The sequence below is a fragment of the Eptatretus burgeri genome, chromosome 1 (genome assembly GCF_056783735.1).
Source record: "Eptatretus burgeri isolate ZD-2024b chromosome 1, Ebu_testis_v1, whole genome shotgun sequence".
Classification (NCBI taxonomy): domain Eukaryota; kingdom Metazoa; phylum Chordata; class Myxini; order Myxiniformes; family Myxinidae; genus Eptatretus; species Eptatretus burgeri.
In genome coordinates, this window is record NC_140961.1 from 76117196 (window position 1) to 76142489 (window position 25294).

The following is a 25294-nucleotide window of genomic DNA, read 5'->3' on the forward strand; positions in this document are numbered from 1 at the left end:
TCACAAAGCAAACAGCTTAACTTCCACAACAGTATTGAAGCCAGGTCTTTACAAAAACCTAGTACTCATGACAGTGAAACAAACAAGCTTGCACCATCAAAATTATGAACTCTTGCAAAGCAATGAAATGAGTCAAGTCATGACAAAGCACCGTTTTCTCGAAAAAAGAAAAAAAGAAAAAAAAAAGCATACTTACAAAATGCCATCAATGCCCATATAATTTATGTACAAGAAAAGTGAAAGTTCAACCTTTTAAAAAATTGAAGTAAAATAATGTATGTATATAAATGTAAACAATATCTGCAATAATGAGAAAAATACCCATCAAAAGGAATATATATTTTTCTGAAATTCAAGAAATATACCAGTAACAGCAAAACCTTGGAGGCACCATAAAGAGACAAAAATAAGCCCAATTTTCGACGACGTGTACAAAAATTCCCCCGGCTAAAATTCAACGTTATTCTCTGTACAAAAGTGACCATTTTTGCTATAACCATTTTTATTTTTATCTTCACTTTTTTTTTCCACATTTTTTGCTATTTTTGCTATAACCTCTTTCCGATCTTCAATTTGGTTTCAGACCAGGTCACTCTAACCTGGATATGCTGCTTCTGCTCTCCCAACAATGGATGGAGGTTCTCAAAGTCGGACATGAAATCAGAGCCATATCCCTAGACATATCGCGTGTTTTTGACAAGGTCTGGCACCCTACCCTGCTCACCAAACTCTCTCCCTACGGTATCCAAGGCCATCTCCACTCATGGCTCGCAGACTTCCTCTCCTGTCGCAGTCAACGTGTGGCCCTAAATGGAGTTCTTTCATCCCCTCTTCCTGTCCAGGCTGGAGTTCCTCAAGGTAGCGTTCTGGGCCCTGTTCTTTTTCTGGTTTTCATCAATGATCTCTCCGCCTCTGGAAAATCCTCTTTATCTCTTTGCTGATGACTCCACCCTCTGCCATACCATATGTCATCCTTCAGACCGGCATGCAGCAGCTTCTTTGCTCACTGCTGATCTGGGAAAAATCACAAACTGGTCCAACATGTGGAACAAGTCTTTCAATCCGGACAAATCTCACACTCTCACTATGTCTCTCCAAAAGGACCGTTTAGAACCCCCCCCCCATCCTCTTTCTCAACAATCCTCTGGAAGAAGTCCTTTCTTTCAAGCTTCTGGGTCTCACTATCTGCCATGACCTTTCCTGGGAAAGCCACATTTCAAACCTCACCTCCAAAGCCAGTCGCCGACTGGGAATCCTCCGTTATGCAAAGTCCTTCCTCGGCCCACCTGAGCTCCTGACCACCGACAAAGTTTTTGTCCGCAGCCTGATGTTAATATAAAGTTAATATAAAGGAACATCAAATTTTAAACAAATTAATCACACACATGCACATTATCTAATGGGTTTTCATTTTCAAGGTACGTACACAAACAAAACAAACAAAAAAAAAAACTTTACGTACTGATGGGTTTTAACCGATACATGTGGGGCGCCTTTTCTATGAACTTTTCTAAAGGATTACTTGGTTCCTCCTAACAACACAAGGGTAGTACATCATGCACACGAGATTTTTTTAATGTGCCTTATTTTCTATCATCTGGCATTTTCCACAAGTCATGGAATGTCCCTTCTTTTATTTTGTTTGCCGCATGGAACATACCATATAAAGGGGCCTTTAATATGCCCCGGCATTTTCCTCAAGAATGTCCCTTCTTTTCCATAGTTTTTAAATCATTGTTCATCATTGCTTTTAAATCATTGTTTCAAATCAGATAACCACCATCCAGGTACATTCAGATCAGGAAGAGAGAGAGAGAGGATGCTGCACTACATTTGGAGGGGGTGGAGCAAAGATGGGACAAAGGGAGAGAAGGGTGAGGGTAGTGGGAGTCGGGGCGTTAGCAGAGAATATGTTATGCTTTATGAGCACGCGTGCACGCACGCGAACGCACACACGCACACACACAGAAATTTGTTGATTGTACTTGGGCTGTGCCTGGAAAGGTTTTAGGCATTAAAAAAAGAAGTTTGGAGAGACGAGACAACGCAAATTCTCGATGTAAATGTTATCATGCAGTACCCCGCTCCCATTGGGATTGTGTATTACAAGTCCGAGTAGTTCACAGTATAATAATTTATAATCATATCTCAAAGAAAACATTGGAGAAACGAAAGCGACTTGGCCAATTTACACACATGCTCTGTATTTTTGCACTCCTAAACCTATGGATGAAATAAGTTGAGAAGTGCCAATAGTACTCTGGGTGTGGATGGAAATGTTCCACTCAGTTGGGATGGGTAACTCCAACTGTGTTTTATTTTTCTGTGAAAGTGGGGAATATTCTGAGGATTGGGAGGTCCTGCTGGTGGCCAATTTAGGGTCACAGCAAAACAAAAAGGTTGGGAAGCACTGATCCACTGGAAACTAATTACTTTACAACAGCCTGGTGCAACCAGGTTATCTGCAAGTCTTACATAAATTCAACAAAAGTATAATAACAAATATCACTAAAAAAGGACAAATGGAAACAAGAAAGTGTGAAATAAGATATGTGAAGTTTAGGAGTGATGCAAGTGCATGTGAAGTGTTTGCCTTTCAAACAGGAGTCGGCTGATCACTTACATAATATCAGTCAACTGTGCATTTTTCTTCTGAGGGCTCTCATGCAGCAGCGGATCAAACTTCAAATAGAGCGATTGTTTCCGTAAAGCAGACTCTTGGAACTGAAAATACGTGATCATCTCATGAGTTTCCTCATTAAACTAGAAAATCTGCAACCAGGTAAAGTTAAAACATCATAAAACAAGAAGGGCACTCGGTGGAGCGTGTACCTCCGCCACATAATGCCTGATCCACGAGAACATATCGGGCCCAACATATTTTTGAAATATCATGCTATACAGTACTACATCGTTTTTGGCCCCATCTCTCAATGGTGAAGAATCACTTGAAAAATTAAATAATTATTGTATCCAGATCCGGATTTGGATCTTCACCAAAGCTGAATCAATTTGTCCTTGCCACACACTCAACATGTCCACCAAGTTTCGGCCGAATCCGTCCACAACTTTTTGAGATATCATGCTATATATCGGTTTAGCACGCTCTCTCAATGGTGAAGATTCATTTTAAAATTTCCAGTCGTCGGATTCGGATTTTCACCAAAATCGAATAAATTTATCGTGGTCACACACCCAACCTGTCCACAAAGTTTCATCCGAATCCGTCCACAGCTTTTGGAGATATCGTGCGAAATATACGTTTAGCCTTATGTCTCAATGGTGAAGAATCACTTAAAAAATTATCAGATCCGGATACAGATCTTCACCAAAATTGAATCAATTCTTCCTTATCACACACCCAAAATATCCACCAAGTTTAATCCGAATATGTCCCCAACGTTTTGAAATGTCATGCTATATATCGTTTTTGGCCATCTCTCAATGGTGAAGAATCACTTATACAACTGTAGTAGTCGGATCCTGATCTTCATCAAAATCTAATCAGTTCGTCCGTATCACACACCGAACTTGTCCACAAAATTTCATCCGGATCCGTCCATAACTTTTTGAGATTCCTGTACACAGACAGACAGAAAGGGGTGAAAACATAACCTCCTTCACCTTTGGTAGCAGAGGTAAAAATAAAAAAAATAAAGTATATTTCACCAATAGCAACCACGAGCACAAATTTAATCCATGAAAATGATACAAATCCCAAAAATAAAAAGGAGAAAAATAGTGGGTACGGCCAATTTCTAACATGCTATTGATTATAAAAGGCCTGTTTACCAAAATTATTATAAATTATAACAAAAGCCAGGTGGAAGAAAATTGTTAGTCATTAAATAAAAGCAAAAAACTGAAATAAGCATTCCAAACTCACCATGGAAGTGGATCCAAACTGCTCCAGATAATCCAACTGGATTGGCTGGTCAAATCCTGCAACTGTGAACGACAGGGATTGATGTTAATCACTTAGACTGAGGCCATATCTAATGCGATAATGGAGTTAGTATTTTTCATGTCTTCAATAAAATACTTTTTGATAAAGGCCAGACAAATTCTTACTTGGTGGCCATTTGCCGACCCTATACATGATTATTACCTCAGCCACCAAAGGTGAAGGTGGTTATGTTTTTCACCCCTTTCTGTCTGTTTGTTTATTTGTGTGCAGGATATCTCAAAAAGTTGTAGACGGATCCAGATGAAATTTTGTGGTCAGGTTGGGTGTGTGACGAGGACAAACTGATTAGATTTTGGTGAAGATCCGGATCCAACGACGACAATTTTTCAAGTGGTTTCGCACCATTGAGAGATAGGGCCAAAAATGATATACAGCACGATATCTGAAAAGGTTTTGCACGGATTCAGACGAAACTTGGTAGACACGTTGGGTGTGTGACAAGGAGGAATCGATTTGATTTTGGTGACGATCCGAATCTGCATCTGGATACCAGAATTATTTAATTTTAAAAGTGATTCTGCACCATTGAAAGATAGTACCAATTATGATGTATAGCAGGATATCTCAAAAATGTATTGGGCCCGATATGTACTCATGGATCAGGCATTATGTGGTGGAGGTATGCGCTCGACTGAGTGCCCTACTAGTTCTTTTTGTAAATGCCGGTCCTTTTCTTGGTCACGTGCATGATTTAAAAAGAATAAAAAAAAAACATTCCAAATGGTGTTTTTGTACTCTAAATACCTCCTCTCTTCAGGAGCAGTGACACCCCCCCCCCAACCATCACAGGGGAGGGGGGGGGTAATTATACCAATGGCCTGACCCAGAGAACTACCAACATGTATGCAAAATCTGGTGGAGATCGGGCCAGTCCTGGTATTTTTCTTTTCTATGACAGGCACGCGCACACGCACACCTTCTCTATTGCATTGTTTCGATGTATAAAGTTGTATTTTCTATCTGTCTGTCTGCCTGGTCATCGATAGAATATAGAATGGGCCCCACCGGAAGTAATCCCATCATATTGCATGCCGTTGAAATCTTCTTGGCAAATGGGGATGCAAGAAAACATTTTCAAACCGACAAGGTAGGCAAGTAGTGGGTTGAGGGTGGGGGAAGACAAATTATCTCTATGTAAATGTGTATCACGTAGCTTGATCCAGTGGTCGACAATATTGCAAATCATCTCCTTACTTATATTGCGAAGCTCATAATTCTGGCACCCAACAACCGGACTCAAAATGTCTATTCAAAGGCATGGCAGTTGTCATTATTGTATAGTATTGTCATTACCCGGTGGCAGCGGTTATGTTTTCACCCCTTTCTGTCTGTTTGTTTACAGGATATCTCAAAAAGTTGTGGACGAATTTGGATGAAACTTGGCGGATAGGTTGGGTGTGTGACAAGGCAGAATTGATTCGATTTTGGTGAAGATCCGGATCTGACGACTAGAATTTTAAAAGTGATTCTTCACCATTGAGAGACAGGGTTAAAAATTATATGCAGCACGATATCTCAAAAAGTTGTGGACGGATTCAGACGAAACTTGGTAGACAGGTTGGGTGTGTCGCACGGACAATTTGATTCAATTTTGGTGAAGATCCGAATCTAGATCTGGATAAGAGAATTATTTAATTTTTAAAGTGATTCTTCACCATTGAGAGATTGGGCAAAACACGATATATAGCATAATATTTCAAAAATTGATTGGGCCTGACATGTTCTCGTGGATCAGGCATTACGGGGTGGAGGTATGCGCGCCACTGAGTGCCCTTCTCATTGTATTGTATTATTGCCTGTTTTACATATGAAATATTGTATAAATGGATTAGGATGTAACAGGACAAAAAGAACAGTGAGGGAAAGGGGTGGAGAGGAGGACAACAGCAGGGTTGAAGGACAAAAGAGGGAGAGTTGGCCATATAATGAGTGTGGGGAGGAGTGAAGGGAAGGGGAGGACACATAAGATAGACAAGATGGATAAAGAAGCAAACTCTTTCCCAACAATGAATGGAGGTCCTAAATGCCAGAAATAACATCAGACCCATCTTCGGAGACATCTCGCGAGCTTTCAATACGGTCTGGCATCCCGCACTGCTCACCAAACTCTCTTCTTATGGTATCCAAGGCAATCTCCACTCATGGCTCGCAGACTTCCTCTCCTGTTGCAGTCAACACGTGGTTCTCTCTCATCCTCTCTTCCTGTCCAGGCTGGAGTTGCTCAAAGCAGTGTTCTAGGCCCTGTGCTTTTTCTGGTTTTCATCAATGATCTCTCCAACTCTCTGGAAAATCCTCTTTATCCCTTTGCTGATGACTCCACCCTCTGCCGTACCATATCTCATTCCTCTGATCAGCAGGCAGCAGCCTCTTCACTCTCTGCAGACCTGGATAAAATCACAAGCTGGTCAAACACTTGGAACATGTCCTTCAATCCTGATAAATCTCACACACTCACTATGTCTCTCCAAAGGGACTGTCTGTAAACCTCCTCTCCCCCCCCCCCCACCCAAATCTACTTTCTCAACAATCCCCTTGAAGAAGTCCTATCATTCAAGCTTTTGGGCCTCAGTATCTGCCATGATCTTTCCTGGGAAAGCCACATCTCCAAGCTGTCCTCCAAAGCCAGTCTGGGCATCGTACATTGTGAAAAGTTCTTCCTTGACACAACTGAGCTTCGAACCACGGACAAAGCTTTTATCCACAGCCTGATGGAGTACTGCTCTCGCCTCTGGGGTGGAGTTCTTTCCTCACACCGAGCTTGGTTTGATGCTGTGAAAACAAGGCTTTTAGGATCATTGCTATGTCCCACAATGAAGCTGAGTCTTTGGGTCTCTCACTCTCTCACCGCAGGCAGGTCGGTGGTCTTTCTGTCTTTTGCGCTCCTCTTCGGCCTTTCCCTCCCCCCGTCGCTCTGTCTGTGCTCAGTCCCCCCAATATTTCCACAGAGCGTTCAAGGTCTGCAAAAAAAACTCCTCCTGGTGAAACTGCCAAAATCAAGAATCATTGCTCACTTTCACCCTTTCATTCCTCCTTTTTCCCGCCTCTGGAACAAACTCCCACACTTTCTTCAATCCAACTCCTCCCTCCAGTTTTTCAAAACAGATGTTCACCACCATCTCATATCTTCCCCCATCAAAAACCTTGATCTTTTCTACCCCCATTAATCCACTCCAAACACACCTCCTTCAAATTCCGTTTTCCTTCCTGAAAGTCCCTGTAGTGTCCATCTTGTTTACGTGTACCCGGCCCCCATCCCTCTTCCTTCCACAGATCTATTGTCTCTGTTTCCCACTGTTTTGTGCTTCCCTCTACCACCCCTCTTGTCTCCTGCTCCTCTTGTTATATGTTCTGTGTGTTAGCTCTTATACGAGCCTCGACAATGTATACAAAAAAAAAAAAACTCTCAGGATGGAAAAACTCGAAATTTGGAAGAGGGTGGACTTGGAGTTTGGTGGTTAACGGGGGTTGAAAATATCCTGGTTTGGATGGGAGATGATCTGAAATGGTGGTGGATAGCTGCCTTAAAGACTAAGAGGGAAGAATGAGATTGAAATGCCAAAAAAAAAAAAAAAGTATGGTGTTTTATTTATTTTTTTTTAAAACCCCAAAAAATGCAGGGAAATCGAATCAATACGGACTCTAAAATATTAATTAAGATAAAAGGACATTCTAAACAAAGGGATGAACAAAGGAAACAGCAATCAAACTTTGATTACTCTACTTTGAAATCAACATATTTACTAAATACCACAATAAAGACAACAAGAGGTGGAAATGCTTATTCAACAAAACCTCCAATAATGGGTTTCACATCTTTATAACTCTCGGCTGAAGCACATTTTTGCCACAAATACATTTTATTTTGGCCACAACAGAATATCCGATTTTCATCACAACCAAAGCCCTCTGAGAAAGAATCACAGGAAAGCAATCCACCTTCTGAAGCCGGCCGGAACTCATCCACTGCAAAACTAAATGGCTTGGAAGGCGCAACAGATTGGCAGGTGGTTGCTTCAGGTGGCACAGGAGTAACCTTCAACCCAGGTACAGAAGATGCCAGCTTCTCCTCATCTGTAGCACGCTCCCCCATGATCACATTAAAATCCCTAAAAACCTGTGAGATGGAATGATGTAAAAGCTCCTTAGTTCACCATGATTAGATACAGTATTCATTCCTCTCAGGCAAAAATGCAATGTGCAACAGACCCTCGAGACAACTATGCAAATGTTTTTTAAAAAGAAATATAAGAATTTTAAACAAGGAAAAAAAAAAATGGAAATCAAGATTTTTTTTTAAAAAAAGAGACAAAATACCTCAACAGATTCTTCTGCAGGTGAAAGATTTTTTGGAGATTTCACCCTAAACGTACGTCTGGAAATGAGAGATCAATGGAAGGAGGACGACACAATAATCAAGAAATTATTTCAACAGAGTATGAAAAGGTACATGTGTATTGTGTATAAATGTCCATCCATCCCAATTATGTGAAGCGAAGTGTGCTTAAGAATGAATGATGAATGGTCGTCCGAAAAATAATTTGATCATTCGAAGAATGATCTGAACAAATTCATTCAGAGGCAAAGGAAGTACAGTGCATATGGTTTTAAAAGAAGAGGAAGGAAGAAGAGAAAATGTAGGAAGGTTATGAAGGAGTAAAGGGAGTAGAGTTAAATGGCAAGAAGAGTAAAAAGACAAGGAATAGTAAAAAGAAAAGAAGGAAGAAGAGATGAAAAAAAAGGCAGAAAGACAATTCATGGAAACATACTTGCAACATAGAACAAAATAAATGCAAGCCTTCCACTGGGTTGCATTGGACACATGCAGGTTTTAACCAGTTTGGACAGCAAGTGGGATAATTTCTGGAGAAAGGGGGGTGGGGGGGAGTTTCTACATCGCCGATGCAGTGCTCCCGATAAGTTCGGCAGGGATTTGGAACTTGGCCGGGGTAGTGGCAAGACCTGGCCCACTCTGTCAAAAGATACGGTGGGATCTTCAAGGTCCAGTGACTAATGCTAGCAGACGAGTTCCCAAATAATGTCCATCCGAAGGATGGCACACTGCTGCAACACCCAGCCAGTGAAGCACCAATCCAATAGTTTATACTTCACCTAACAATCAAACCAGGACAAGATGGTTCAAAGCCAAATACACTCACTACCTCTGCATCATATTTTCAGAAAAGATTATATGTAAGTTAGAGAAAGGAAGACATTGCATAATAATTCCTCAACATCAAACGAGTTTGAGTGTAGACAGCAACCAAAGGTATTCCGGATAATGCGACCATTAATGTTGCGAATAACTTATCCGCAATGTCAACTTTAACTGGGTGAATGGTTGACTTCAACATAGTCTGATATTCCAGGATTTAGTTGACATGAAAGCAGACATAGATGGCATTGGTGTGAAATATCCTCCAAACTTGTTTTCATTTAAAAAATGCCTGATGTTATCAATTTTGTTTGAAAAGAATGCAATCTCCAATTTCACCGGTTTGTAAATTTTACATTTGAGCGATTGAAACAACTTTGCTATATGGACATAAATTGGTTTGTATGCATGTACATATTCATGGGTTTTGTTGTATTTTGCAAGACTATTCAATTTAACACGTATTTGGAAATTGTATTATCCTGTTTTGTACAAAGGATGTGAAAATATCGTATTTTGTTGGACGTGTACAGGAATTGGATTCGACATAAAATGTCTAGAACCGTTTAATTATATTAACCGCTTTGGCTATTTTGATGTGGCTTTTTGACGCAGCACAGCTAAAAGACATGTTGTAATCCAGTCGGTCCCTAGTAGCTGAAAAATGCATTTATAAAGCATAGGCTCGTGAGTATTAAGCGAGTCAAATTAATGTATTTTCATCAGAAGCACAAGGCCCGCATCAGTTCAATTGAAAAGTCCAATAAATCGAAGGCTGTTAAAAATCAGATTTCTGTGCTTTGCAAGTTTTGCTTTCAGGAGATATGGTGACAATGTTTCTCGCCTTTCAGCAACAATCTGAAAAAAACTGTCGATATTGTTGTGGGCCAGGGTTCGGTGGCGATAAACGACCACGAGGTGGAGCAGAGGAGTCGTCTCCCACCGAGCACCCGGAATTTAGGTCGTGACTCTCGGACAAGTCCGAGAGTTCACCGGTCCCTTGGTGGACCGTGGTCGCCAATATTTTGACGACGTGGGGTAGGGTTAATTGCATAATTTCAATATACCTAAATACCCACGTCGTCCAACTACCGGGGAAAACCACACCCTCGACCGACTTTGTCCGAATCGAGTCACTATCACCGTCTCGGATCCGGCGTAACCGAGCGCAAGTGACCAAAGCCGCGCCGGATCAAATGAACAACCTACGGCATGAATGGCCTTACTAATTGTCAATACGCACCTTGCTAGGCCAATGAAGGAAAGCACAGAAAACTAGCTGGTACATTTAACAGGGGTTTATTTTACAAAGAATAATCGGGGAGGGGAACACAGAGCAGAGTTATCACGAATAAAAGGCAGGCAATGTACAATGAGCAAAAGCACTTAACAATCCTACTTAAAGACGGGGCCCACGGACACGGACACACACACACACACACACACACACACACACACACACACACACACACACACACACACACACACGGAACTGGACCCCGTGGGTCTATTCGGTAGAGCAGGGCCGGGGTACCTGTCCTGCCTCGTGCGGTCACACCGACTCGAACCACCACGGTGGGACTCGAACCCACGACCCGAAGTGCACGGCCCACGACCCTGGCTGCTCGGTCACCAAACTTGCCCTCCAGAGGACCACAGACCGCTCCAACCATGACCACGACCGTCTGCAGAGCCCTCGTCGACAACCACTCAGCCACGACGACAGACCGCTCGGCAATCGCCACGATCTCCTTTCTCCTGAACCCTGGTCCTCACAACTCCTCTACTCTTCTGAGGTGGGAGGGGTCTCTTCTCCTTGCCACTCGTCTCCTGATTGGACGAGGGGTTGTCAGATGGCTCGTGGTCACCTCCCGATTGGCTGAGGCGTGCGTGTCATGCTCGCCCTCCGCTGGAGGAAACGTTGATGCCCTGCCTTGGGGCGGAGCCTCGATCTGAGGCGATGGAGGGTCCGCCCACGCCTTCAACCAAAAACATGTGGGCAATGGTGACCGGGTCGAGTGCACGACGATGGCGTTGTTGTAGTAGTTGTTGTAGTTGTTGTAAAAACCAAACTAAAAAAATAACTCGTAGAGCACACACGAAATTCCCATGAGACAGATGGAGGGATTCTAACTATAAACACGTACTTATCGAAATAACTGAACTACGGGGGCTCTGGCTGTTTGTGTGCACAAGGTTTCCAAATCCGTAACAATATATAGTCGTGTAGAGGCTAACACAGTGGCCTCTGTCGGTCGGTGGCCTTTGTATTTTAACTAATCTCCTACAGTTTAGCTCCCTCTGTTCTCTGTTCTCCAACCATCCCCAGAAACTCCATGATGCACACATTCTCCCAGTCACCTTCTGATGGTAAAACACCCAAAATCAGGCCTCATTACACATTTTGTTTCTCTTTTGCCCCATTTGTGCAATCACATTCCTGAAGCTGCCAAAATCTATTCTTCTCTCGAGGCCTTCAAGTTGTTGATGCATTCCAATCTCATGTCATGTCCCCTCGACCCACAACCTTTCCAACGGCCATTGGTCCTCCGGGTTAGCGTGTTATCGACACACACACACACACACACACACACACACACACACACACACACACACACACACACACACACACACACGTTTAACTGACCTCACATTCCAAAAGGTGTAATGTTCGTTTCATACACATACAGTACATGTCCCAGAGCAGGTCCAACGTAGAGGAAGAAGAAGCCCTATAACCAACCGTCTTTGGGTCTATCCGGCAAAATGAAAGGAATTTTCACTTACCCATATCTTTTGTCGACAAGAAACCAATAAAGACAACTATGATTAAAAATAAAAATAAAAATAAAAACGGGCGATACAAATTTGCTTGCTTCATCATCCCCAGCTCGAGCTGATACCAGGAAAAAATAACAATGAAGAGGAAGAACCTTTATTACCATCGTGTTTCGTTCGTTTCCAGGATTTGCCGATTTCATATAAAAAAAATAACCTGATGTACATACATTAAGCAAAATCATGCGTACGGCTTATGTGCACATATAATACAATGTGGTTGTATTCCTGGGGATCATTGCAATTGCACGGGGCCATCGACGAACACCCAGGCCAAAGGATTTGGCCTAAATCTGCACTGCTGTTTCATGCAATGGCGGCAAAGGATTTTATTGGGGGTGGGGTCAGGCCAGTTCTCCAGCCAATGGGTGCAGAGCAGTGGGGTGGGGTCAGGCCAGTTCTCCAGCCAATGGGTGCAGAGCAGTGGGGTGGAGTCAGGGCAGTTCTCCAGCCAATGGGTGCAGAGCAGTGGGGTGGAGTCAGGGCAGTTCTCCAGCCAATGGGTGCAGAGCAGTGGGGTGGAGTCAGGGCAGTTCTCCAGCCAATGGGTGCAGAGCAGTGGGGTGGAGTCAGGGCAGCTGATCACCGACGCATGTGTGTACAATATGTGATATTTTCCAACTTTTAAAAAGGGTATAACTCTGTGAAAAATTGACCAAATGCCCTGAAACTCGAACTTGTTCTGTAACTTATCATAATAGAGCCATGTACCAAGTTTCAGTTGAATATGTTGAAGAGTATGGGAAAAAAGTCTGAAAAAACACAGGTGGGATAGACGGACATTACAGCAACCCGATGGTCCCCTCCAATGAAACAGGAAGGGCCCCAAGAATCAAGTAACACATGCATCAAATACCAAGCCTGAGCAATTCCAAATTTGAGCCCTCCATAACACTTTATGGCACAGCAGTAATAATAATAATAATAATAATCATAATAATCATAATAATAATAATAATAATAATAACAAGAGCTCAAGTGAGCACAACATACGCCCGAACAAGAAGGTAAATAAAGAATTGTGCTACGACATGGAAAACAGCAACTTTAGATGACGAACGTATGTCGCGACACACCGTCTCCACAGTCTGTACCTATGTACCAAATATGAAACGTGAAAGTTGAAAACTTTGGGAGTTAGAGTGCGGACAGGAACAGACGGACGGACGGACAACACATAATACATCCGGATATATATATATATATATATATATATATATATATATATATATATATATATATATATATATATATATATATATATATATATATATATATATATATATATATATATATATATATATATATATATATATATATATATATATATATGTTGTGTCCGAAATAACTGAGGGGTTCGAAATAGCCCCGCTTGGTCACAACCCCGTTTTGACACAACATAATTAATACACATATTGTCACAAGGCTCCAGAATATTTAATTCTATGGTTTCTTCTTCTTCTGTAATATATATATATATATATATATATATATATATATATATATATATATATATATATATATATATATATATATATATATATATATATATATATATATATATATATATATATATATATATATATATCTGGCGTAGAAAAAGTAGATGGGCCACTTAATAACTGAGGGGTTCGAAATAGCCCCGCAATGACAACCCCGCTTTGACACAACCCCGCTTGGACACACAACCCCGCTTTGACACACAACCCCGCTTTGACACACAACCCCGCTTTGACACACAACCCCGCTTTGACACACAACCCCGCTTTGACACAGCCCCGCTTTGGCACAGCCCCGCTTTGGCACAACCCCGCTTGGACACAACCCCGCTTGGACACAACCCCGCTTGGACACAACCCCGCTTGGACACAGCCCCGCTTTGGCACAGCCCCGCTTTGGCACAACCCCGCTTTGGCACAACCCCGCTTGGACACAACCCCGCTTGGACACAACCCCGCTTGGACACAACCCCACTTGGACACAACCCCGCTTTGGCACAACCCCGCTTTGGCACAACCCCGCTTTGGCACAACCCCGCTTGGACACAACCCCGCTTGGACACAACCACGCTTGGACACAACCACGCTTGGACACAACCCCACTTGGACACAACCCCACTTTGAAACAACCCCGCTTTGAAACAACCCCGCTTTGAAACAACCCCGCTTGGACACAACCCCGCTTGGACACAACCCCGCTTGGACACAACCCCGCTTTGACACAACACCGCTTTGAAACAACCCCGCTTGGACACAACCCTGCTTTGAAACAACCCCGCTTGGACACAACCCCGCTTGGACACAACCCCGCTTGGACACAACCCCGCTTGGACACATCCCCGCTTGGACACAACCCCGCTTGGACACAACCCTGCTCTGAAACAACCCCGCTTTGACACAACCCCGCTTTGATTTCGGGGTATTTTAGGTCTTTAGGCGTATAGGTGGTCTTAAACTCTTTAAGGGTCTTTAAAGGTCTAAGGCAGTGTTTCTCAACCTTTTTTGTCCCACGCCCCACTTTGATTTTCAAAAAAAAATCACATGCCCCACCATGATTGGAGACACCACCATATATACTACATATGTATTCAAAAGGCTTTATTAAAACCTCATTGCAAATTTTATTCAATTGCAACTCACTTCAATGGGAGCCCTGCCCTTGACGCTGGCTACAGATTTGTTTGATTCGAGGAACCAATTTTGTCAGTTTCAGCCTTAAATCACCACGTTTTGTGATTTCCAGTCGATTCCTCTTAGCTTTCTCTCTCTTTCTCTCGAAAGCGATCATATATTAATTCATTAATTCTGAATCCTCATGCCCCACCAAATATTGCCATGCCCCACCTTGAGAAACACTGGTCTAAGGGATCTCAGCAGTCTAAAGGGTCGAAAGGTGCATTCCAAGAGTACGTAATTAATAGATGTACGCAATTAATAGACAGGATGCCACTGAATTCAAACAAACAGTCCATAATTAATACACAAATAGTCACAAGGCTACAGAATATTTAATTGTATGGTTTCTTCTTCTTCTGTAAATATTTTTTTAATGCTGCCTGCCAGACCGTGCCACCGATCATGTTGAAATTTTAAACATATATTCCCCCTGACAAATAGAACACAACGAGTTTGAAGTTTGACTTCAATATCACAAGTGGTTTAAGAGAAATCATTAAAAAATATATATTTCCCTTCAACCTAAAATGTCTGCCAAACCATGTGACCGACAAATTATTCGTGAACACCTTGGTATCCCCAAGGCTTAGGGAACATGTGTGTGAAGTTTCCCATTGATCTGTCCAACTGTTCTGGAGACAGTATACAAGGGAATATGCTTGGTGTCTGCAATGAGGGTCGGAATCCCACCCGAGCCATCTTGAAACACAGATGAAAGTCTAACACATGCGTGAGTCAAAGGGCTTGAACGAAACCCCAGAAGCGCAATGAAAGTGTGCGGTGTGCACGCAGTTGGGTCAAGGCACCCCTCTGCACGGTGGCTAAGTCGTGCGGCATGGGGTGCGTTTATTTTTGGGTCTGGCGGCGTCAGGGGTCTCCCTTGCACCTCCTTTCTCTCTGGGGCCTCTCTCATGCAATTTCGGTCGATCCCACCGGCGAGGGCATTCCTCATGCCTGCGCTCACCACCGTAGGGTGGGATCCTTGTCACCATGGCATCGGTGAGGCGCACCGCCGGTCCATCCTATGCTCCCTGTCCAGTGCAAACCGGCAGAGGCGGATGGAGCCACAGTGTACCTGTTGGTACCCGAAAGATGGTGAGCTACGCCCAGGCAGAGCAAAGCCAGAGGAAACCCTGGTGGAAGCCCGCAACAGTTTTGACGTGCAAATCGATCGTGCAACCCGGGCGTCGGGGTGAAAGACCAATCGAACCATCTCATAGTTGGCTCCCTCTGAAGTTTCCCTCAGGATATCTTCAGCTCTCGCTTTATGCGCAGTGTTACCTGGTAAAGCGACCGACGAGAGGCATTGGGGCCGAAACGGCTTCAAACTCTTCTCAAACTTTGAATGGGTAAGACGCCCAGCTCGTAGCTTTGGAGCCAGGCACGCGACACCGAAGCTTTGAGATTTGCAAAGGGTTTTTCGTGCACACAAGTGAAGAATGCTAATTTCCCAGTGGGCCACTTTTGGTAAGCAGAACTGGTGCTGTGGGATGAACTGAACGCCAGGTTAAGGTGCTGAACACGAACGCTCATGCGACCTCAGATCAGACGTAACGACCCACTTAATTGATGCATATTACTAAGCGAAGGAAAATAAACAAACACGAATTCCCTCAGTAACTGCGAGTGAACAGGGAAAAGCCCAGCACAGAACCTATAGTTATGACACAAAAGGAATAAAATCTGAATTCGAGCACACGAAGGCAGTGAGCCCAGGAGCAAGGTCCGTTTACCTGTGTGTCTGAGTCAAAAAGGTTTTGTGACTTTTGCAGATGTATAAATACTTGTACAATTCAGATTTCACAGATTTGTATTTGAACGAGAAAAGCACTCTGGAGAGCGCATACCTCCACCACGTAATGCCTGATCCACGAGAATATATCAGGTCCAATACATTTTTGAAATATCATGATCTATATAGTTTTTGCCTGATCTCTCAACAGTGAAGAATTACTTTCAAGATTAAATAATTCTCGTATCCAGATCCGCATTTGGATCTTCACCAAAATCAAATCAATATGTCGTGGTCTCACACCCAACCTGTCCACCAAGTTTCATCCAAATCCATCCAAAACTTTTTGAGATATCGTGCTACATATCATTTTTGGCCCAATCTCTCAAAGGTGAAGAATCACTAAAAAAAATTCTAGTAGTCGGATCCGGATCTTCACCAAAATTGAATAAGTTCATCCTTGTCAAAACCCAACCTGCCAACCAAATATCATCCGGATCCGTCCACAACTTTTTGAGATATCCTGCACACAGACAGAGACAGACAGACAGACAGACAGACAGGGGTGAAAACGTAACCTCCTTCACCTTCGGTGGCAGAGGTAATAGCTGTGATTTAATGAAACAAAACACCAAATACACAAATAAGAATCACGTTCTTCACTTTTTAACCTCTTCATCTTCCTCGAGCCGAAATAAAAAAGAAAGCCCAAATTTGCTCCGAGATTCTAATTGCAATCATTGCTGCCACCCCCTTTCTGTTTAGCTCATGTCCATCAATCTGGAAGCAATTAATTGTCCCCTTAAGATATTCCCTTTCTTCCTCAATGTAAAACTTTGCTGCATACACCATTCTTCCAACCACAGGCTGACATCTCTATCTTTGATCATAAATTTGATTCCTCTTCCTATTTGCAGAAGAAACCCAGAAACACTATCTCACAACCCTTTGCTTTCAGTCAGCTACGCAAAGACCTGGACAGATTTTTCCCATCCTCCACGTTACCTCACCCTATATAATTTGTCAATCCAATGTGTATAACAATCAATGCCAGAGAGCCAGGACACGAAACGACATCATGTAACATTACTTAAATATCACTTACCATACACTCCTGCTCCTTCAAAACAACAGATAACTCATTATTTACAATCCTCACTGCAAAAGGAAAAATAAATAAAATCTATATACATATTCATCTCTCATCAAAATCAACCCCTCAATCCAAATCTCACATCTGCTTGCACTATCAATGCCCTCACCACCACCACCAGTACTCAATACGCCCTCATTCACTATCCCCTCACACACACGTGCACTCGATACGCCCTTACCCCCGCCTGCAGTCGCTATGCCCTCGTCCCCGCCTGCACTCGCTTCGCCTTCGCTTCTCCCTCGCTACGCCCTTGTCCCTGCCTGCACTCGCTACGCCCTCGCCCCCACCTGCACTCGCTTCACCCTCGCTATGCCCTCGTCCCTGCCTGCACTCGCTACGCCCTTACCCCCGCCTGCACTCGCTACGCCCTCGCCCCCACCTGCACTCGCTATGCCCTCGTCCCCACCTGCACTCGCTTCGCCCTCACCCCACCTGCAGTCGTAACACCCACGCCCCCACCTGCACTCGCTACACCCTCGCCCCCACCTGCACTCGCTTCTCCCTCGCCTGCACTCGCTACGCCCTTGTCCCCGCCTGCACTCGCTACGCCCTTGTCCCCGCCTGCACTCGCTACGCCCTTGTCCCCGCCTGCACTCGCTACGCCCTCGCCCCCACCTGCACTCGCTTCGCCCTCGCCTGCACTCGCTTCACCCTCACTCCCGCTTGTACTCACTACGCACTCACCCCTGCCTGTACTCGCTGCGCCCTCACCCCTGCCTGTACTTGTGACTCCCTGACCACTGCCAATCTCCTCTGCAGACTCCTTTCACAAACATAACCAACTTGAATGTATAAATTTTTCATACCGAGTTACCTCCTGCAAAGTAGCCATCAATTTCTTCAACCTATCTCAAACAATCCTTAAACCTAAGTAATTTACAATGATAAATGTTAGAGTGTGTCAGTCACTCAGTGCGTCAGTCACTGCGTCAGTCAGTCTCCTCCATAACTTCTAAAACATGAAACCGAGTGGCCCGAAACTTTGCATGCATACCAAGGGAACGCCAACCTTTAAAAATTATCAATTCCTCCAACCAATCTTGTTCTGTAACTTTTGTCAATGTTTCTCAGTCACTGGCGGCTGTTCATTATCCCCTCACACGGCTCGAAGACGATTGTTTGTGCAGTTCATATCAAACTGCACATACCATTTTGAAGACATTTTAAAAAGGACAAAACCCTTCTCCCTCCCAAGGCAGTGCATGAGTGAAGACTGGGTATTTGGGTAAATTTAAACACCCCTTTTGAAGATAATTAACGGCCTTATTAAATACAAAGCAACAACAGGCTTACTCTTGGTCAACCCACATTCACCTCGCATGGGTCTTAATCCACCATTTTGTTTTGGCCTTCTCAAAAATGCCTTGCCTTGGAACAGGTCGTAATGGTTTCTGTACGATAGATCTTTATACATACGAATCACTGAATACATGGCTAATGACTTGCCAACTTCAATAATCTTCCTCGGCTCGAGGACGATGAAGCCGCTCCTCATCAACCACTGCTTATAAGCCATGACGGTACAGTATACAGCAGTGTAATTGCCCTTTTTATCACAGCGGTTGTCGTTTTTGAAAATAACATTACAAATTGACATTCAAGACAATGTTAAAGTGATAAAGTAAACAAGGAACCTTTATGAATGTGTGTTGCGTTGTCTTCGTTAAATCTGACAGAAGTTTAAAATGCAACCTTCGCCTTGGAGAGTTCAAGAGCAATGTGCACAAGGTGGAAGCCACAGTTCCAGTCACATCCCTCAAGGGAAGCCCATGTTGTAATGTCTTTAAAAATGGTATTTGCAGTTTGAAAGCGAAGGGTTGCTATCCTGTTTTAACGCAGTCATACTAAACACCGCCTGGAGACAGTTACACCTTTAAAATTAAATTTATCCTTTATTAAATTTTGCAATTTGTATGCAGAAAATGTAATTCAGACATTATTTTGTTCTTTTCCACCTGTTGATAAGTTTGCCAAACTCTCATTCTATGGTGCTGCCTTCCCTTTCCCTCATGCTTACCAACTCCCAAACCCCCTCCACCCCCATACAGCACAGCTCTCCGGAGGTCAGAGAGAGGAAGGGTCATCAAAGAATGCGCAAATTGGACAAATTAACACTTTTTAATTGTTGGAACTGCTGCAAAGCTCAATTCTGCAGTTTAAATTTTGAAATTACACTCAGGTTAAGAGATTCCAGAGCTTATCGCATTTTAGTTGCAAAACGTGTACAGAAATTAAATAAAGGCACAAACACTGGCCCAGCATTTTTGACAATTGAAGGAAAATGCCCTTCCTTCCCTTCCCCTCATGCTTACATCCTCCAAAACTCCTCACCCCCCTCCAACCCCCACCCATGGACGTCTCCAAGCGGTGTTTAGTATGGCCCATTTGAACATGCCGTTTCAACGTACCCGTTTCATTCAACCCTGTACTAAAGTCGGCAGACGGGACCACCCGACCACCCCCACCACCCCCCGCTTCCGCTCAAAACCTCTTGCCAAACGCAAGTCCAGAACACACTATTCTCCCTCCCGGAGTGGATAGCGACTTGTGGTGAGGCATTGCTCCTGCCTCCTTCCACGCTTCCCCCACTCCCCACCTTCCTTGCTCTCTCCCTCTCCCCCTCTCTTAATATCCACGTCAGCAAAGCGACGGGTTGTATTTGCTAGTATCGATTATATCATCCCATGTACAAAAAAATCACAATTCTTAAATACTTAAAAAAAACATTCTTCTGCCGTAAGGGGTGCCAAATCCACCAACAGCCATGTTATGAGAGCTTGAGAAAATAGCAGAATGCTGATAATACTCTTAAGAATAATCTACCCACAGGTACAAAATTGTAATGGTATGTGTTGTTTGCCCTTCGTATCTGAGGACCACTCAAATGAAAGGTGAACAAACTGGTCAATTTGTTTACAGTGCAGAAGCTGCTGCCTAGACTCTACCTCACAGCAATCACACTCGAAGACAGCAAGCCGTGTAACCTGTATATCAAGGAACCTCCAATTTATCGATGTTTGATGCAAAGCAGCAGAAGCAACGACTTCTATATCCAATTGATTGCAATTTCGGTTAGTTAAATTTTAAAAAGAGGCTGTTTCACATCCTACGCACACAGAAATATTGAGGTTGGGGATGTTGTGAGTTTCATGGACATTAATAAAGTCAGAAGTTTATGGTTTCTATTTTTCTTTATAAAGAACAAAGGACAGATTTACAAGGAATAGAACAGTTTTACAAAAAAGGGGTAAGGGAAGAAGTGGTTTTAGAAACAAACATGAGGAAGGGAAGATGACAGGCTTTCGATACAAATATCAACGCATATTCTATTACAATTACTTTACCTTACCGTTATGTGAAACAAGCACTATGGGAGATAACTATTTCTATGCTATACATTCTTAACCCAAATTAGTCATTCCCGTAAAAGTATTTTTACTTTTCTTTTTCATAGCTTAATTCTCATGCCTGTGTATTTATGAACTCGAGGATGCTGTCCTTTATTTAACAGGGTATTTAAAAAAAGACAAAAACCAGATTCATTTTCATCTCATTATGACTAAGTTGAGAGCACTTAAAGATAAAAGCAAAATGATGATGTCAAACAAAGTACTGAAAACTAAAAGCTACCTACAGAGCAAATTAACTACAGGAAGAGCAACAACGAGCATTTGAGAAAAGGGTAAAAAGGATGAAGAATGAGGTGGAGAAAAGTTTGAATAAAGATCATAAACTCACGAGTTCAGAGACTTTTTCTTTTTCTGTGGAGATTTGCTGGCTTGAGCTTCTGCTGCCAATTTGCTGTCATCCGCATGGCAGTCCGATTCGACATCCAGAGTTGGGATATTTCGCATTTCAGACGACTTGCATGCATCAACAGTAGTATCAAAGTCGTCAGGGTTGAAGCTGTATGCAGAAGCACATGGTTCGGTCTGCTTGGGTGAGTCTGGCAGCTTATTACAACTTACAAATGGGTTGACGGAGTCATCAAGTTTGTTGAAGTTGAGTGTATATGAACTTTTTGGAGCCTCATTTGCATCAGATTTTTCAATAGCATCTGTGCTTTCTTGTTCCAAAGCTGGAGCCTTCTTTATCGGCACCTTTTTTCTCATGCCAGTCCTGGTTATGGGCTTTCGAGACGGCTTCTTTTGTGGAAAATTCTTTATTTCTGGTGGAGCTGCAGTGGCATTTTCTTTATCAGAGAAATCAATATCAAGTTTACAAGGAGAGTGAGGTACAGGCTGACTTAGTACCGTGTCCAATGATGTCGGCTCTTCATGTGAGGCAATAACAGGGTGTTTACGGCAAGTAGGGGGAGAGTTTTGCAGCTTTGAGCCACCGCACTTAAACGGATCAATCAAATCGATCATTTCTGGATCAAAATTGTAGGACACACGGGGAAGGGGAGGTGAGTTTTGAAGCTTTGAAGAACCCCCAAATGGATTTTCGTCGAGATTGTCAGGGTCAAAGTTATATGTCACTTGAGGAACAACATCTTCACCAATGCTAGACTGATCAACTTTAAAAGGTTGCACATCTTCGAGCTTTGTGTCCTCCTGTTTGGTATGTGGTGATGAAAACTTTGGCATAATGTTGGCAACTCCTGCAGGTGCAGATACTACACAATTTTCCAATGTGGGGTCCACACATGTATGCTCTTCAGGAACAGTGATATGTGAATCACTTTTAATGGCTGGTACAATCACTTCATTTACATTGGCAGAAAGTGTGGAGGAACTTTCAGGGTTGGCAAATGAAGTAATAGTGAGACTATTTTCCAAAATGTCTTTTGAAAGTTTCTGCTCTGTAAAAATGCATGCAGTGTTAGTAATGGGTTCAAAGGATATACTTTCGGTATTATCAAACACAGTGGGCAGAGATGAAACCGACTCTTTGCATGCATCAATGTCAGCAGACGACTTCAAAATATTATTGACTGAATCACCACCAAAAGGGTTTACGTTTTCCAAATCGTCAAAGTCTATGGCATAACATCCTCTGCTAGCAATGGGCTGCTCTTCGAACGAATTAACGTTGGTGACTTCAAGCACAGTGGAAATGTCATTTGCTTCTGGAAGTTCCTTGTTGGTTATCTCATGATCCACAGCACATTCTGAGATGACCTCATCAGGGGCATCTAAACAGCAAAAAGACAATAGTATCATTTAAATTGCAAGTGAGCTAGACCTCAGAGTTCATTTCAGCATAAAACATGATTCGTAGTCAAAAAGTGAAACAGGATGCCACAACAACAAAAATTAAATTTTTTTTAAAAGAAGAGAACGACTGAAGTTCTTGAATAAGCATTTGGCATTTGTATTCAATTGAGAGGAAAATGCATTTATGGAAGAGATAATATTTTTGGCTCATTATACACCACTCCATTACACAATATAACATTCGAAAATATATATATATATATATATATATATATATATATATATATATATATATATATATATATATATATATTGTAACCTGTATGCTAATTATAAATGGTTCTTGAGTCGAACTATTGACAACTGTATTCTGCTAAAATAAAAAAAAATATCCACAATTAACACAGTGATGAATGCAGCAGTGATTTGCGAGTGTTATAAATTAATTTAAAGAAAAACTAGAAGGGCACTATTCGACATCACCAGATATGCCTCCGCCAACATTATTATATCTTGTCTAACACTTGTACCAAGTTTGATTTAAATCCCTGAATCCAGATTCCAATTATTAAATAATTCTGGCTGCCAGACCATGCACCTGATCAGGTTGAAATATAAAACATACTGTATATTGCACATGACTACGAGATCATAACTGTGACGTTTCACATCGACTGATGAAGCAGTTCAAGAGAAAGTTTTTTTTTAAAGATTTTCGTTCAAACAAACATGACTGCCAGATCATGTGACCTATTAATTATTTGTGAACACCGTGGTATCTCCAAGGCTTGGGGAACATGTGGGTGAAGTTTCCCCTCGATCTGTCAAGCCGTTCTAGAGAAGAAGATTTTTAAAGGTTTATTTATTCTTCAAAAAATCATAGCTGCCAAAGCAGGTGACCGATGACATCATCGGTGGAGAAATTTTTGTTCCTCATGGATAGGCAATCATACCTGTAAAATTTGCCTTGATCTGTTCGCCGTTTCGGAGAAGAAGATTTTTGAAGGTTTTTTACGTGAAAAAAAATATGGCTGCCAAACCACATAACCGATGACGTCATCAATTCACCCACTCCCCCCCACCCATACAATTTAGCCTTAAATGACCCTCAAAAATGTTCATACTGATCGGATAAATCATTCAACGTATGCAATGACGTCATAACAAAGCCACTGATGATATCAAAAATGAATGAATAAAATAATCATCACACTTATTTCCCAAGGGGAATACTTGACATGTGCCAAGTTTCACTTTGTTCCATGGAGTGGTTTCGGGGATAAGAGGTCCAAACTTTTTCCTTTTTTTCCAACATGGCTGCCACACCACGTGACCTATGACATCATAATCATAAAAACATTCTACATGAGTAGTCGCACCTATGGTGAAAATGTTTCATCAATTGGATGAGCGGTTGCAGAGCAAACAGAAAATTAGCATTGGCGGACAGACAACCAGAAAACATCCCACAACATGGCGACTTCATCAGCAGAGGCATACAAATGGAATGGTGACCATTGCACAAAACCATTGCAAATCAGACATTGTACAGTATCAGCAAAGGTACAGAGAATTGTAGAGATGATGCATTTGAACATGCAAGTCAAGAAAAATTAAACAAATAGACAAAGTGAAAATATTTGAAGAATCATTCATGACTCAGCAAGTCAAATAAATCGTTTTTAAAATATTAAATAACTTTTCTACCTGGTGTAAACACAACTGTGGCAAAATTTCCACCAGGAATGACCCAATATCAAATTTTGAGTGAAAAAAAAAGTTTTCCCTTTTGACCCTGGTGACCAAGTCCACACCCCCTATCCAAGAGCATAAATCAGGGTCAAAGCAAAAAAAAATCGTTCAACATATTTCATGAGTCGCACAATCTTGATTGCATATTCAAAGTTAGATTTTAAAAAGATTTTAAATGGAGGCCAAAATGTATGTGGGCAAGGTTGAGTTCACAGTTGGCCAGGCCAATTTTGTAAGGAAAATGGAGGCTGTTCATTGTTTCAGGTGTTTCAACAAAAAAAATTCGATCCGACACCTCCAAGGAAAGTGTAGCTATAAAGTCAATAAAGTCCTGAACAAAGTGTCTTTATTCGTTCACGAAAAATTATTTTCACAAAAAAAAATAAGTGACCACTATATTCGTTATTGTTGTCTGTCTGTCTGTCCCGAGCATAGCTCCGTGGGTTTTGATCCGATCCTGATAAAATTTTGGTGGGAGGTTTATATCATGATCTCGTTGTGTTTTCCTGAAAATGGGCGTGGTGTGCCCATAATGGGCGGAGCCACGCCCAAAAAAACGTGTTTTTAGGGGGTGGCCGATTTCAATTTGCATCTTCTCCAAGGGGTTTTGTCGAATCTGACAGGGGTTTCGGGATTTGGTTAGCCCAATGGCAACTGTATAGCCCGACGGAGCTCAATTTTTCATTTTCATCCCAAGGTCAAGGTCACAAGGTCAGGAACCTAGAAAATTGCGAATTGTGTTTTTAGGGGGTAGCCGATTTCAATTTGCATCTTCTCCAAGGGGTTTTGTCGAATCTGGCAGGGGTTTCGGTATTTGGTTAGCCCAATGGCACCTGCATAGCCCCACGGAGCTTAATTTTTCA

General features: G+C 42.4%; 1 protein-coding gene across 7 annotated transcripts in view; it reads right to left on the bottom strand.

The window, feature by feature from the left end:
• The window catches only part of LOC147034781 (transforming acidic coiled-coil-containing protein 2-like), a 203526-nt gene that overhangs the window by 50289 nt on the left and 127943 nt on the right, over positions 1–25294 (bottom strand). For all 7 annotated transcript variants that reach the window (XM_085888831.1, XM_085888813.1, XM_085888786.1 and 4 more), the window contains 5 exons: positions 21259–22657; positions 8282–8339; positions 7904–8081; positions 3887–3948; positions 2624–2724 (listed from right to left, as the gene is read on the bottom strand). In XM_085888831.1, the coding sequence (XP_085744957.1) occupies positions 2624–2724; positions 3887–3948; positions 7904–8081; positions 8282–8339; positions 21259–22657 (1798 nt within the window). The remainder of the gene's footprint in view (positions 1–2623; positions 2725–3886; positions 3949–7903; positions 8082–8281; positions 8340–21258; positions 22658–25294) is intronic.